Here is a 17,500-nt window from a genome sequence, read left to right on the forward strand (position 1 = left end):
CCCCACGGAGCTCGATTTTTCATTTTCGTCACAAGGTCATGAACTTAGAAAATTGCGAATTATGTTTTTAGGGGGTAGCCAATTTCAATTTGCATCTTCTCCAGGGTTTGTCGAATCTAGCAGGGGTTTTGGTATTCGGTTAGCCCAATGGCACCTGCATAGCCCCACGGAGCTCGATTTTTCATTTTTGTCCCAAGGTCAAGGTCACAAGGTCACGTACTTAGAAAATTTCGAATTTTGACATAAAAATCATATGACTGCCCAAACTTTGAGAGCAAGGATGACAATATTTTTTTATGCATAATGTTGAGGTCATTCCCCACCTAAAGTCTTGAAACCATTTTTCTCCATCTCGAACACCTTGTATTGCCCGTGGCGCCCCCTTCAAGTATGTTTTAACGCTGATTTCATCAAAGTATAGATAATATAATCCGAGGAGTGCAAAATGCCATATAGCCTATATGACGTTATATTGTTCCTGGAATGTTCCAGGGGAAGTTTTGCACCAAAGGTCATAATCCTTGACCTTTAAAGTTCACAAAGGTCAAATTTTCAAAGTTGTGGGAATCAAACCGGGTTTTCGACCTTCTTCGATGAACGAACTCCAATAAGCTTTCGCACGTATCCTGTTTCCTTATTTTAATGTCCCCAACATTGTTTTGTGACTTTTAAAGGTTATGCAAAGGTCAAATTTTTAAAGTTGTTGAACGAAACCGGGTTTTCGACATTTTGCAGCTAATAACATCATGTTGATCATTTTTATAACTTGGTCAAACGTTATCACATTGTCTCATCCTTGACTTCTGAAACAATCTACATTGTCAAATACCGCTCGTGAACCATCGTTGTCTTCAGACTTGTATCTTTTATCATCAAAAGCTCCTAATCCTTTCTTATTTATCTCTTCTGTACATAATTGATGTTTATAACTTCTTATTGTATTCATTTTTCTGTTCTCTTCCTTCTTGAAAGGTTAAACAGTTGTAATAATGTTTAAAGTTTATTGTTTCCTTGATTATATTTTTCTTTATTCCCTTTTGCTTCTTATCACACCTTTCAATGTTATTATTATCAATATACGTAAAAGCATAAGACTTTGATCTCAAACCACAAATTCACTCATGACCTTTCCACCCAACTCATCCTTAAACTTACCAATAACCTTTTTATTCTTTAATGAAAACAACGTACGATCAGACTTACAATTACTTGTATCATACATATCAATATTATCAATCGTATCCTCACATACATCACTTGTCTTAATTTCTAATATAAAACTATGTGTCCATATATAACAATGACACATTATCCTTATACTTTGATTATAAATTATTATAGTAATAGTCATACATTAACGACTTTGACAAGTCAAGAATTGATGTTCCTATATAAATAGGTTTATCCATTTCAATACTCTATTTTTTCAAATGAATAGCACAAAAGTTCTCTGAAAACATCTCCGCTCGTTCAAAACTTGGTCTATTAATTAACTTTGAAGCCTGTTTCCAAGATGTAGAAAGTCTTATGTTTTGTCAATTCCTAACATTTTCCATCGTCTCTCCAAATACAGCATTATTCATTAATTTATAAAAGTCCTTCTCAAAATCTGTTTTTGCTTCTGTTCTCCTTTTTGTATTAAAATCAATATATTTCTTTAACCAATGAGTTTGTTTAAATTTCAAAATTCGATGAATTTTTCTCACTCTCAACCCAGCAGATAAATATTGTCTCAAGTTCCTTTGATGTAAAACATAACTTTCTTTGTCATTTAATGTTGTCAGTTGTTTTTCTGGAGATTTACCTTTTATATGAAATGACTGTAGGTAATCACTTAACCATTCTTTTCTCGGACTTTCTTTATCAGGGGCATAAGGTAGGTCTTTATGTTTGTTGTGAAGTTCTTCTGGATATTTTAAATCAACCTCAAAATAATGTCCAACTTCAGCTTCATCCAATTCTTTTTGAAAGGAGATAACAATGTCAAGTAAAACTTTTTCATAATGTTTTTCTTTAACCCATTTAAGTTTTCCATAAGGTAAAGATTGAGACATAACCCACCCATACAAATTGTTAGCATCATAATACATCAGGTAAGAGTTGTCCTCATTCTTATTATAACTAGCATCCGTTGAAGACAGTCTTTGATATCCCCCGCCATAGTAAATGAGGATTAACAAACTTGTATTCTCTAATCGTGTGCAATATGTATGTGAAGTTTCCCCTTGATCTGACCAGAAGTTCTGGAGAAGATGTTTGAAGGTTTTAGGGTAAATTCAATATGGCCGCCAAACCATGTGACCTATCAATTAGAAATTAACAAACTTCTGAAAGGATGTCCTGGGGAAAGTGTATGTGAAATTTTGCCTCAATCTGTCCAGCCGTTCTGGAGAAGAAGATTTTTAAAATTTATTAATTTTCAATCCAAGATGGCTGACGAACCATGTGACCAATGACATAATAAATTTACATTCTTCCTCCAATCCTCCAGTGGAATACGTGTGTGAAGTTTCGTGTTAATCGGATGAGGTGTGTTTTTCTATCTAAGATGGCCACCAAACCATGTGACTTGTGATGTCATAATTTTTACTATGTATGCAGAAATGATGGAAGATGATAGTTGCAAATTTTCGCTTTGTTAGGTTATGTGATTCCAGAGAAAACATTATTTAATATTTTTCTTGAATCCAGCATGGCTGCCAAACCATGTGACCTATCAATTAGAAAATATCAAAAGGCACCAGTTCACCACTTGCTAGATATGTGTACCAAATTTTGTAAATATATCTTTAGGGGATTTGGAGTTAAGCTCCAGAAACAAAATGTGACGGACGGACGGAACCCATTTCTATATCCCCCGCCAACTTCGTTGGTTGGCGGGGGATAATAATCAGGAACATATTTGTTATTATCCCCCGCCAGCCAACGAAGTTGGAGATAAAAAGTATAGAGATATCGATGGGATGAATATATTCAGCAGATTCAAAAACCAAAGCAGAACTCAAGAACTTTAATTCATCATTAAATATCAATACCTTTTCTTGAACAAGATGAAATATTGCTGGTTGTTCTGTTGGAATAAGTTCTGCTTTGGTTTTTGAATCTGCTGAATATATTCATTGTTTTGAAGAGCATTCACAACATAATCAGGGGGTTGATTACTCTCTTCCAGTTGTTGAAATAATCCTTCATCATCATATTCTAATTCTCCTATATGCTCTCATTCTTCCTCCATCATTTGGCTGAAATCTTTTAACATTTTAAGTTTTTTAGGAGTATATTCTAATGTGGGAACTGTGGAAACCGACAATTTTTTCTTGGGAAGTTTTTAAAAGTGGTTTAAAAAATTTCTCTTTTCTTTCAAATGCTTCTTCACCCATTAGTTTCTGTCTGCGTTTCTTCTTTATGCCAACTTTTGAAACCAACTGTTGATGCTCCTTAAATCTTCTTGCTCTTTCTTTCGCATCCATTTATTTATTGGAAAATATCATTTAATGAATTTCAAAGATCAACAGGGAAATTTTCCTTTTCTTCATCATTAAAGTAGATGTGTTCAAATAAATCCTTTTCTTTAAATATTTTATCAAATTCTTTATTAACATTAACACGAGTTGTAATTTCTTCTTCACTAATACTTGTATCTCTGCTTTTCATACGTTTGCGTTGAGTTTCTTCATCAACATCAAAACCGAATGATAAAATCTTAACCTCACTCAGATGTTTAATAATTTGTCTCATTCCTTCTGGATTAGTTTCTAATATCTCAAGACTACCAGATTTTAGTTTCTTAAACTCACTCTTACAATGTGAATATTTTGTTGAACCAAGAGAAACCTCCTCAAATATTTGACCTTCATTCCTCAATTGCATAATTATGTTCCTCCACTGAAATATAGTCATAATCTTTATCTTCCACTTCTCCAGGTCTTATTGCTCTAGTAGTTGTAGATACAATGCGTATCACAGGGTGTATACAAGAACCTTGATTTATGAAAGTTTTTTTTCCAGAAGCAGATTTACCCCAAAAATTTATAATAATAGTTGTCATTTATATCTGAAATTGTTTTTGAAATAAAAAATATATCCCTTAATATTTCATCTTGTTTCACAACAATATATTTATATTTTTTAGTCGTGTGCTTCATAATAGCCTGGTGTTGGCGCAGTGGTTAGGGCAGCGGCTTGGGATCCAAAAGGTCCTGAGTTCAAGCCCCGTTGGGCCACTGAATTAATACACCAGGGGGTCGACTCAGCCTCTCATCCTTCCGAGGTCAGCGATCCAGTATACTGGGCCGGTGTATACCCCGGTTAAAATAGGTGTACCATATCCCTGTGTCGTAAGAGGCGACCAGGGTTGCGTCAGGAAGGGCATCCGGCGTAAAACATGTGCCAAATCACTATGCAGATCATACGGATGATCCGCTGTGGCGACCCCTAATGGGAGCAGCCGAAAGAAGAAGAAGAAGATATGTATATATATATATGTATGTATTCCGAGTTCGGCGAAATGAGTACCAGTGTACTGGGCCCGGTGTATGCCCCGCCTAGAATAGGTGTACCCTATCCCTGTATGTCGTAAGAGGCGACCAGGGTTGCGTCAGGAAGGGCATCCGGTGTAAAAACCTGTGCCAAATCATTATGCGGACAACAAAACGAATTTCCATACCGGATCGGTCAAGGTCCGGGTTACCAACGACCGCCACCTGTTACCGGTGGTCAGCAGGGTTCCAGTGGAAATTGTGCTACTGCTGGGCGAAGGAGGAGAAGGAGACGGGGAAGGCGAGTCCGGAGGCAGTGGGAGAGGGGGGAAGGGTAGAAGTGTGGAGGTGAGAGTTGGAACTGAATGTTGGGACGATGACTGCCAAAGGGCGAGAGTTGGCTGATATGATGGAGAGAAGAAAGGTGGACATACTGTGTGTACAAGAGACCAAGTGGATAGGGAGTAAGGCGAGGAGCATTGGAGGTGGTTTCAAACTGTTCTACCATGGTGTGGATGGGAGGAGAAATGGTGTCGGGGTAATCCTGAAGGAAGATTATGTCAAGAGGGTATTGGAGGTGAGGACAGTGTCTGACCAAGTGATGAGTGTGAAGTTGGAAATTGAAGGAGTGATGATGAATGTCATCAGTGCACATGCACTGCATATGGGGTGTGAGATGGAATATAAAGAAGATTTCTGGGGTGAGTTAGATGAAGTGGTGGAGAGTGTATCCAAGGATGAAAGAGTGGTGATTGGAGCAGATTTCAATGGGCATGTTGGGCAAGGGCATAAAGAGGATGAGGAGGTGATGGGTAGGTACGGTCTCAACAAGAGAAATGTGGAAGGGCAAATGGTGGTAGAGTTTGCAAAAAGAATGGAAATGGCAGTGGTAAATATGTATTTCAAGGAGGAGGAACACAGGGTGACATACAAGAGTGGAGGAAAGTGCACACAGGTGGATTACATCTTAAGCAGGAGATGCAACCTGAAAGAGATTAGAGACTGTACGGTGGTGGCAGGGGAGAGTGTAGCTCGACAGCATCAATTGGTGGTCTGTTGGATGATTTTGGAGGTGAGGTTGAGGAAGAGAGTAAGTGCTGAACTAAGGACCAGATGGTGGAAGCTGAAGGAGGAAGACTGTTGCGTGGAATTTAGGGAGGAGGCGAGACAGGTGTTGGATGGTGGTAAAGATGGGTGGGATGACTGGGCAACTACAGCAGAAGTGGTGAGGTAGATAGCTGGGAAAGAAGATAAGCAGACTTGGTGGTGGAACAAGGAAGTACAGGAAAGTATAAGGAAGAAGGGGTTGGCGAAAAAGAAGTGGGATAGTCAGAGAGACGAAGAAAGTAGGCAGGAGTACAAGGAGTGGCGGCGAAAGGCAAAGAGAGAGGTGGCAAAGGCTAAGAAAAAGGCATATGACGAGCTGTATGAGAAGTTGGATACAAAAGGAGGGGAAAAGGATTTATACTGATTGGCAAGACAGAGGGACCGAGCTGAGAAGGATGTGCTGCAGGTAAGGGTGAAAAAGGACGCAAATGGGAATGGGCGGACGAGCGAGGAGAGTGTGTTGAGAAGGTGGATGGAGTACTTTGAGGAGCTGATGAATGAAGAAAATAAGAGAGAGTGAATCAGGAAGTGGGGTGGATCAGTAAGGATGAAGTGAGGACTGCTATGAAGAGGATGAAAAGTGGAAAGGTGGTTGGCCCAGATGACATACCAGTGGAGGCATGGAAGTGCTTAGGAGAGATGGCAGTGGGGTTGTTAACCAGATTGTTTAATAAAATCTTGGAAAGTGAGAGGATGCCGGAGGAGTGGAGATTAAGTGTACTGGTTCCGATTTTCAAGAACAAGGGTGATGTGCAGAGCTGTGGAAATTAGAGGGATAAAGTTGTTAAGCCACACCATGAAGTTGTGGGAAAGAGTAGTGGAAGCGAGGTTGAGAAGAGAGGTGACGATTTGTGAGCAGCAATATGGGTTTATGCCAGGAAAGAGCACCACTGATGCGATGTTTGCTTTGAGAATGTTGATGGAGAAGTATAGGGAAGGCCAGAAGGAGTTACATTGTGTGTTTGTGGATTTAAAGAAAGCTTATGATAGGGTGCCAAGAGGGGAGTGGTGGAGAAGTATGTGAGGATTGTGCAGGATATGTATGAGAACAGTGTGACAGCGGTGAGGTGTGCGGTAGGAATGACGGACCGGTTTAAGGTAAAAGTGGGATTGCACCAACGATCGACTCTGAGCCCTTTCCTGTTTGCAATGGTGATGGACAGGTTGACGGACGAGATCAGACTGGAGTCTCCATGGACTATGATGTTCGCGGATGACATCATGATCTGTAGGGAGAGTAGGAAGCAGGCTGAGGCGAGCCTTGAGAGGTGGAGGTACGCACTGGAGAGAAGGGGAATGTTAGTCAGTAGGAGTAAGACGGAGTACATGTGCGTAAATAAGAGGGAGGGTGGTGGTATGGTGTGGTTGCAAGGAGTTGAGGTGGGGAAGGTGGATGGGTTTAAATACTTGGGATCAACTGTCCAAGGTTACGGAGAGTGTGGGAGAGAAGTGTAAAAGCAAGTGCAGGATGGAGTGGGTGGAGAAGAGTTGCAGGAGTGATTTGTGACAGAAGGGTAGCTGCAAGAGTTAAGGGGAAAGTATATAAGACGGGAGTGAGACTAGCTATGTTGTATGGTTTGGAGGCGGTGGCGCTAACAAAAAGACAGGAAGCGGAGCTGGAGGTGGCAGAGTTAAAGATGCTGCAATTCTCGTTGGGAGTGACTAGGATGGATAGGATAAGGAATGAGTATATTAGAGGGACTGTGCAGGTAGGACCGTTTGGAGACAAAGTGAGAGAGGCGAGATTGAGATGGTTTGGACATGTGAACAGAAGGGAAGCAGAGTATATCGGGAGAAGGATGCTGAAGATTGAGCCGCCAGGCAGGAGGAGAAGAGGTTCATGGATGCGGTGAGGGTGGACATGCGGGTGGTTGGCGTGTCAATGGAAGATGTGGAGGATAGAGCGAAATGGAGACGGTTGATCCGCTGTGGCGACCCCTAACGGGAGCAGCCGAAGGAAGAAGAAGAAGAAGATCTTCAATGTTGTTATCATTTCGTTTGTTTTGAAGTTTAAATAAACCTATTATATCTTCTTTATGAAGACCAGCATTAAAACATTGTGAGATTCATTGATACTCAGGTTGAAAACACGACTTTGTGAAAATTAATAAATTATCATAATCTATTATTTGGAAAAAAACAGGTATTTGGAAAACAGGTTATGGGTCGCCCAAATAGGTGACCCTTATTGTCAGTAATTCTGTCTGTTTGTTCGTTTGTCATCAACAGAATTCGTAGTAAATGTGGGCGGATTTTGACCAAACTCGGGTGGTAGGTACATCTTATGACCTCGTGCTTTGGAAATTGTGATGGTTGCTCGGGACGCTTTGGTTCCCGAGCAACAACCGAAAAACCTTCAAAATCGGTACCGTTCACGCGAAATCAATTCCGAAAGCCATTATCCTACATAGGGTAATGAAATTTAGGCACAAATGATCTACAGGTGATGCTCCATCAAATATATTCCGTTTTTTTGTGATATATGGAATACTTTACCCGCAGCGCCCCCTACAATTAGGGTATGCGTGAAAATTGGCAAAAATTGAAGGCCCCTCGTGACCAGGTGAGTGCATCGATACGAATGAAACTTTGCAGGTTCATGGTACGCAATGAGTACTACAACTTTGCCTCAGGACATATTGACCGATTTCGCTTAGGTGAGGGGTCAAAGGTCAATTAGTGCAAAAATCGATAATATGCGAGAGCTGGAGGTGCCTTCGCGCCAAATGCTACTCCTCCGAGGGTTATGGTCGGATGGTCATGAAAATTCACACTAATCGTCAAGAATACATTGTGCACAAACTATCCAGCCGGATTTTCGATTTAGATCTTTGTTCACCCACAGCACCCTCTCGAACTTTGGGGATTTCCGATTTCAAACCGCATTTTCGGTACTTTTCATTCAAATGGATACCGAGTAGTTATCAGAAGATGCAACTGGATGAGATTTGATATGCATAATCTTAAGGTGATTCCCTATCCGCTATATGACATCCATTTTGCTCTATATCTTATAGTTTCCATGCTCAGCGACCCATCGCCGCCTCGCGGCTTGTTTTATTTATTATTGGCTTTTTTCGAAACTCTATATTTTATCCTAAGTTCGGGTTTAATTTCAAGATAATCCATTATTTTATTTATACAATATCTTGGTGTTGATATTTCCCTGAAAATGACAATCTTGAATAATATATAACAACAATCCTTTGAACATTTCTTTTATACGTTCGTTTCTTCCATTGTAAGGAAAGGTGTGTTATCACCCTCATACTTTACATTCAGTTCTCTAATCAATCTTGTAAAGTAATTCATTTTTGGTGTAAATCCTAAATAATTATTTTCCTTTTTATTATCATGAATTAGAAGATAATCACAGAATATACATTGTTTATAGGCTTTTGACTGTGTTTAATCCCTGTTTATCACACGCAGGACAATTCTCAAATTTGTCATATGGAGAATCAGGGAATTCAAGAGGCTCAAAATCTAGCATATTTATAAAGTAAAACTTTACTTAAACTAAATTAATCTTCGGTACTTTCATTACTATCGTTTGAACACAAACTCAGTATTATAACTGTCGTTTGAACACAAACTCTCATAATCTTCAAAATCTTCAGTTGAATAATGACTCGTATTTAATTAGTAGAAAAAACATTACCATCGATATCTATATACCTTTTTTCATCAACAGATTCAACTACTACATTTTTTTATATTAAAGGTAATTTTAAAATGATCCTTAACTGCTATTGAACGAAATGTCATTTCACCTGATATATTAACATCCTTTATTTCATCAAGATTTATATCTTTAGGGTTGGTGAAAAAAAAAAATACAAATTTCTCCTTTGCATATTACAGATGGTCTTATCTTTTCTTTCTAAAGCTTCATCCATAAGGTTTTTTTTTTTGATACTTTTTCTTGTTTCATTGCTTTTTCTAGTTTTGAATATATTACCAGAAGGAGAGGAGAAGCTTTTGTTGGAGATACTTTAATTCATGTTCTTCCAGATGTACTAAAAGCCCTTCCACTGAAGGAAATTGAAGAACTCGTATTATTCACCATAATTGTTTTTATCCAATAGTTGTTATATTTATCTTTGTTCAATTTTACATCCTTGACATATTTCTCAGTATCTTTTACAAATGAAGAGTTTGATTGAAACTTGTCTTTTGTGTCTGGATACATTGTATTTATTAAGTGAAAAAAGTTGGAGGATAAAATGGTTTTAAGCACAGATTCACCTATAAATTAAACAATTTTCATCAAGAAAATTTTATTTTAAGCAAAGTTTTATGATATATAAATATGAATACAATGCACTGTGATGTTTGTAATCACAAATATAAATATTATAAAAAAAAATCCTTCAAACCAACAAACACACATTCAATCTTTTCAGGCAAATATCTCCATTTGACCAAGAAACAAAACATTGTGATGGATGTGATAATGATATTCTTAATTTTTTTTTTTATAATAAACACCTTCAATCACGCAAACACGAGAACAATGAAGAAAGGGAAGCTAAATTCTCCATTGAAAACACTGATGGGGCATTCAAAGGGAATATAAAAATAAGATCGTTTCGTTTTCAAGACCCTGGACCATCTATCTTCAATCATGGAAGCTGTTGATATGGTGAAACAAAGTATTGAAACTATAATTAAAAACACATTAAGTGAAATGAAAACTTTTAAGTTTTATATGGGGGTAAAATTGAAAATGGTAAGACAAGACGATGAAACAACTCCCTATATGAGGACAAACCCTCACTTTATCTCATCATTTCAAGATTTTGTAAGATCTGATGTTTACGATGAACTCCAGAGACAAGAACACGATGTTGATAACACTCTCGTAGATGGTGGATTTACTATTACAAAAATAATATTTTTAGATATACACATCTGAAAATAAGATCCTCTTCAAGCTTCTTCTTATATTGATTTACCAAAAGAGATAAAACTTAAGAAAGCCGTTGTTAATATTCAAAACAAAGATAATAAATGTTTTCTATGGTCTGTTCTTGCTCACTTACATCCTCCACAATGGAATCCTGAAAGGGTTGAACATTATAAGAAATACGAGAATACATTAAATGTTAAAGATTTAAAGTTTCCAATGTCATTGAGAGACATTCCAAAATTTGCGAAAATGAATAATCTATCTGCTAATGTATATGGATTAACAGATACAAAGTTCAGATATGAAAAATTTCAAACAACTATAAAAATGATGAAACACACATTGACCTTCTCCACTTTACTTCAAAGGAAAAATCACATTATGCTTTCATCAAAAATTTCTCAAGATTAACCAAATCACAACTATATAAGAGAAAATGTAAAACGTCTCCTTGTAAGAGATCTCAACCCCTTTCACACAAAATAACGATTAAATCAACATTCAAAATATTGTAGTAATCATAAATCAACCATAATCAATTTACCAAAAGCAGGTTCAAACATATCATTCAAAGATTTTACCAAATCTATAAAACATCCGTTTGTGATATATGCTGATTTTGAAAGTATCCTTGAAAAGATAGATACTGTTTCTCCAAATCCAAAGAAGTCATACACAAATAAATATCAAATCATCTGTTGGTGATGAATACAAGTTCGAACTTTATAGAGGAGAATATGCCTCAGAGGAGTTTGTAAGACGATTAGAAAAAGACTGTATAAGACTAAGAGAAATAGTGCTGAAAACCTATAAACCAATGTCATTAACAAAGGGAGAGAATTTAGAAAGAAAGAAAGGGAGAGAAAGGAATTTAGAAAGAACAGTATCCATCATATTTGTGAGGAGAAAAATGAGGGAGAGGTCAAGGTTAGGGATCACTGTCATCTCACTGGTAAATATAGATTTCCAGCTCATTCCTGTTGTAATCTTAATTACAAGCCTCCAAACTTAATTCGTGTCTTTCTTCACAACACTCAATATGACACACATCTATTTATAAATGAACTTTCAAAGACATCTGGAGATGTTTCTGCCATTCCTAACACAGATCAAAAATACATCTCATTCACAAAAACAATTCATACATCCCCATAACCCATATAGGATTTCTTGACACATACAAGTTTATGGCAAGTCCATGATCTAACTCAGTATCAAATATAAAAACTTCCCAAATCTTAAATCACATTTCTCAAATCAAGAAGAGATTAATCTCATCACAAAAGGGAATATATCCGTATGACTATATGGATTCATTTGAGAAGTTTAAAGAAACACAACTTCCTTCAAGGGAAAGTTTCTATGGAAAGTTAAGTAAAACTCATATTTCTGATAGAGATTATACACAAGCTAAAAAGGTTTGGGAGAAGTTTAATATTAAGAATCTTGGAGAATATCATGATTTGTATCTTAAAACTGATTTATTGCTATTGGTTGATGCATTTGAAACTTTTACAACAGTCTGTCATAATAAAAATTATGATGGATTACACAGCCCCGGGCTTGTCTTGGAGTTCTATGTTAAAAATGACAAAACAAAATTTGGAATTAATCAGTGATATAGATATGCTTTTAATGATAAAGAAGGTTAAAAGAGGAGGCATATCTCAAGTATGTTCCAAGAGATATGCTAAAGCAAATAACAAACATCTTCCTGATTATAATAAGAATGAGGACAACTCTTACCTGATGTATTATGATGCTAACAATTTGTATGGGTGGGCCATGTCTCAATCTTTACCTTATGGAAAACTTAAATGGGTTAAAGAAAAACATGAAAAAGTTTTACTTGACATTGTTATCTCCTCTCAAAAAGAATTGTATGAAGCTGAAGTTGGATATTATTTTGAGGTTAATTTAAAATATCCAGAAGAACTTCACAACAAACATAAAGACCTACCTTATGCCCCTGATAAAGAAAGTCCAAGAAAAGAATGGTTAAGTGATTACCAACAGTCATTTAATATAAAAGGTAAATCTCCAGAAAAACTACTTACAACATTAAATGATAAAGAAAGTTATGTTTTACATCAAAGGAACTTGAGACAATATTTATCTGCTTTGTTGAGAGCGAGATAAATTCATCGAATTTTGAAATTTAAACGAAGTCATTGGTTAAAGAAGTATATTGATTTTAATACAAAAAGGAGAGCAGAAGCAAAAACAGATTTTGAGAATGACTTTTATAAATTAATGCATAATGCTGTATTTGGAAAGACTAAGGAAAATGTTAGGAATCGACTTAACATAAGACTTTCTTCAATTTGGAAACAGGCTTCAAAGTTAATTAATAGACCAAGTTTTGAATGAGCGGAGGTGTTTTCAGAGAACTTTTGTGCTATTCATTTGAAAAAAGAGAGTATTGAAATGGATAAACCTATTTATATAGGAACATCAATTCTTGACTTGTCAAAGTCGTTAATGTATGACTATTACTGTAATAATTTAAAATCAAAGTACAAGGATAATGTGTCATTGTTATATATGGATACAGATAGTTTTATATGAGAAATTAAGACAAGTGATGTATATGAGGATTTGATTGATAATATTGATATGTATAATACAAGTAATTATAAGTCTGATAGTATGTTGTTTTCATTAAAGAATAAAAAGGTTATTGGTAAGTTTAAGGATGAGTTGGGTGGAAAGGTCATGAGTGAATTTGTGGGTTTGAGATCAAAGTCTTATTTTTTTACGTATATTGATAATAATAACATTGAAAGGTGTGATAAGAAGCATAAGGGAATAAAGAAAAATATAATCAAGGAAACAATAAACTTTAAACATTATTACAACTGTTTAACCTTAAAGAAGGAAGAGTACAGAAAAATGAATACAATAAGAAGTTATAAACATCAATTATATACAGAAGAGATAAATAAGAAAGCATTAGGAGCTTTTGATGATAAAATATATATTTTAGAGAATGGAATCAAGAGTATCCCTTATGTTTTCAGTATAAGTGTTAAGGGGCGTCCTTTTACTGATTTATAAATGATAGAACCAAGAAATAACCAAGCCAAAGAATGGAGATGTAATCAGCCTTGGCATGTAAATGGGAAACATAAAGAATGTGAAAAATATCAAATAAGTCTTATTGAAGAAATAACCAGGGTAAAAGTAAATAAAACAAATCTTCGAAAGGACCATTTACAAAACCCCCCCATCCACTTTCTCAACAATCCTCTGGAAGAAGTCTTTTCTTTCAAGCTTCTAGGTCTCACTATCTGCCATGACCTTTCCTGGGAAAGTCACATTTCCAACCTCGCCTCAAAAGCCAGTCGCCGACTGGGAATCTTCCGTCGTGCTAAGTCCTTCCTCGGCCCTCTTGAGCTCCTGACCACTTACAAAGCTTTTGTCCGTAGCCTGATGGAGTACTGCTCTCCCTTCTGGGCTGGTGCTCCTGCCTCCCACCTTTCTCGGCTTCACGCTGTCGAAACCAGGGCATTTAAGATCATCGGCATCTCCCGCAATGAAGCTGAGTCTTTGGGCCTCTCACTCAATCACCGCAGGTTGGTCGGTGGTCTTTCTGTCTTCTACCGACTCCTCTCCAGCCTTGCCCCCCCTGCTCTCTCTGCGATTTGTCCCCACCACATTTCCACAGGGCGCTCAAGGTCCGCCAACAACCCCCTTCTGGTAAAACTACCAAAATCACGAATCGCTGCTCATCTTCACTCTTTCATTCCTCTTTTTTCCCGCCTTTGGAATAAACTTCCTCACTCTATTCTTTCCCATTCTTCCCTCCAGGCTTTCAAAACAGCTGTTCACCACCACCTCTTATCTTCCCCCATCCAAATCCTCGATCTTTTCTACCCCCGATAATCCACCCAAGCCCACTTCCTTCATTTCTCCTGCTTTCCTTCCTGAAAGTCCCTGAAATGTCCATCTTCTCTTCGCCATGTTCCCCGTCCCATCCCCATCCCTCTCCCTTCCACAGTTCACCTAATGTGTCTGTTCCCCACTGTTTTGTCCCTTCCACTCCCGCCCCTCTTGTCTCATGCCTCCTTGCTGTGAGTTGTGTGTTAGCTCTCATACGAGCCTCGACCAAGGTATACAAAAAAAAAAATACGGATAAATTTAATTACAAACAAGTTGGAGGATGTAAAGGAAAAAATAAATATCCTTGAATGGACTGAAAACTTTGATGGCTTTATCAATTGAACAATGGAAAAACAATTTACTACAATCTCAAAATGATATGTGGATCAGGAGGTGGTCAAACAAGGGCATCGAGAGAAGTTTATCATTTTATTTCTGCTCAACAAAGACATATAAACCAAGAACTAAGTTCTCAAATAATCTTTGTGAATATACTCGATGTGATGCATGTAATCGGAAAATTAATTTATTACCTCGAGAAGAACTTGGACAAATATTCGTTGGATCACTCTTTGAGTGGAATAAAAGTATAAAAGGAAATCAGTAAGTCTCAATTGAACATGTGCTCAATGGGCCTTGAGTCAGAGGGGGGGGGGGGAATCAGTCTCAATTTAACATTAGTTTGCATGGGAGGGAAATTAGTCTCAATTTAACATGAGCTTGTATGGGAGGGGGATAAAATCATTCTCCTGTTTTTACCTGATGGGCCTCGAGTCAGAGTTTCCCCCATTCATTTGTATGGGAGGGGGAGAAATCAGTCTTCTGTTTTGGGCTTTTCCAGGGTTGATTCAGAGTTTTCCCCCTTTTCCCCATTCATTTGCATGGATTCCTCAGAAGCCCCGTTTATCCTCCACTCATACTGTACTTGTAACAAGTTTGATTTAAATCCCTGAATTCTGATTCAAAATAGTAAATAATTCCAGCTGCCAGACCATGCACCTGAACAGATTGAAATTTAAAATGCATATTCTCCATGACAACAAAATCATAACACTGAAGTTTCAGGTTGATTGATGAAGCAGTTCAAGAGAAATAATTATTTTAAGATTTTCATTGAATCTAATATGGCTGCCAGACCATGTGACCTCTTAATTATTCATGAACACACTGGTATCCCCAAGGCTTGGGGAACATGTGGGTGAAGTTTCCTCTCGACCTGTCAAGCCGTTCTGGGGTTTTTAAAACGTTTATTCTTCAAAAAAAAATCATAGCTCCCAAACCATGTGACCTATGACATTGTAGCTGAAGAACCTTTTGTTCTTCATGGATAGGTGATCATACCTGTAAAGTTTCGCCTAAATCTGTTCAGCTGTTTCGGAGAAGTTTTTTGAAGGCCATTATGTTTTAATAATATGGCTGCCGAGCCACGTAACCGATAACGTCAATTCCCCAAATCCCCCACACAATTTAACGGCAGATGAGCCTCAAAATTTTTCACACTGATCAGATAAAGGATTGGATATATGCAATTATGATGTCATAACGAAGGCACCATGACGTCATAAAAAAATCACTTATTTCCCACAGGGGAGTACTTGACATGTGCGAAGTTTAAATTTTTCCCATGGAGCGGTTTTGGAGATGGAGGTGCAAAGTTTTTCCTCTTTTCCAACATAGTTGCCACAAGACATGACATAATATATCATAGTTACCATTAAAACATTCGACACGAGTCGTTGCACCCGTGGTAAAAAATTAGTGTCAATCGGATAAGTGGTTGCAGAGAAAACAGAAAACTTATCATGGACGGACGTACGCACGGGCAACCAACCCATAAACATACCAGCGAAGGCATAAAAAATAATTGATTTTTTCCTGATTCTGTGGACTTGTGCAGGGTTCTCAATTTGGATACATCTGCATACAATTTCATTCCTCATGCCATTGTTGCATGAACTCTTCGGCAAAAAAGACATTTGAGAACGACGTGACCTTTCCACGTCGTTTTGCTTGTGCGTGTTAACGTGACGTCATTTCACCAAAACTACGTGTACAGTTCGAGGGCCAGAAGGGCTGGTTGAGAAGGATAGGCCGAACGTCCTTTTTCATTCCCCTTATGTACCATTGTAATAAAAAACCAAAACAAATGGATGTTTTGTACAAATGGGCATCGACAAATGGAAGTTTATTACATGTTAAACAAATTGGAATCAAACTGAAGAGACAAATGGACAATACAACCGCTTTCTCATTTATTCTGTACATTACAAATGTCCAAGTGAATTCCCACAATGTCGATCAGTGGATTAAAAAAAAATAAAGAGAAACTTGCAGACGCTTGAAACGCATGGCAAGGGAAGCTTAACCGGCGAAGCACACAGGCCCGAGGCTCAGCGACAGCTGTGGGAAGAGTGGCAGCTTCTGAGGTTGTTGGGTTATTAGTTCAAGTTCCACCTTCTGTTCTCCATGTCGTTGCTGAAATACAGGTGAGGAAAGGTGGACGAGTTTTTTAAAAAATTTTGTCACCACAGCAATCTCAAAAGAGACATTTAAAGACCGGTTGTTATCCATTTGTAGTTATATTCTCTGAAGGAAGTGAATCATCATGGTCAAGTTAGCATGGCTGATGTGGCAAACGCTTGCTTGTAAAGATGTGTAGCAGCAATTCAAACGACTATCATCTCAAGACCTCAAAAACGAACAAGTTAAACATGGATAAAATCGACATGACCTCCACCCCCCCCCCCCTCTTCCTCCTCTCAAGGGAACTGACAGCACAGAAATGGTCAGAATTCCTTTGCTCAACAAGGGATGGTTCGATTTGTCTGACAGCGGTGCGCTCTGTTCAGATCACTTTTGAAGTCGAGAGGTGAAGGAGGCAATAGAAATAGACCGAGGGGTTCGAAAACCAATCCTTGTGGAGAACAGAGCAAAAGGACCGATTTTTTTTTTTTTTTTTTTTTTTTATCAAAAGACATGTTCCAGGTATCTGACCAATGACATCATTTCTTATATGTGGAGAGAAAAGTGCTGTTGTCCTCTCGCTCTCTCCTTCTCAAGTGTGGTATACTGTTCTGCACAAGGTGGTCACCCTCAAAAGGGTACAGAGGATGTTCTGGAG

The 17,500-nt window shown here is 37.7% G+C and overlaps 2 protein-coding genes across 6 annotated transcripts in view; one reads left to right on the forward strand and one right to left on the reverse strand.

The window, feature by feature from the left end:
• The window catches only part of LOC147016446 (uncharacterized), an 85,575-nt gene that overhangs the window by 57,209 nt on the left and 10,866 nt on the right, over nt 1-17,500 (forward strand). The gene's annotated exons all lie outside the window — the stretch shown is intronic.
• Nucleotides 16,533-17,500, reverse strand: part of LOC147016448 (uncharacterized) — a 226,067-nt gene continuing 225,099 nt past the window's right edge. For all 5 annotated transcript variants that reach the window (XM_085845107.1, XM_085845108.1, XM_085845109.1 and 2 more), the window contains one exon: nt 16,533-16,854. In XM_085845107.1, the coding sequence (XP_085701233.1) occupies nt 16,741-16,854 (114 nt within the window). In that variant the 3' untranslated portion in view covers nt 16,533-16,740. The remainder of the gene's footprint in view (nt 16,855-17,500) is intronic.

Source organism: Eptatretus burgeri, chromosome 11, assembly GCF_056783735.1.
Source record: "Eptatretus burgeri isolate ZD-2024b chromosome 11, Ebu_testis_v1, whole genome shotgun sequence".
Taxonomy (NCBI): Eukaryota; Metazoa; Chordata; class Myxini; order Myxiniformes; family Myxinidae; genus Eptatretus; species Eptatretus burgeri.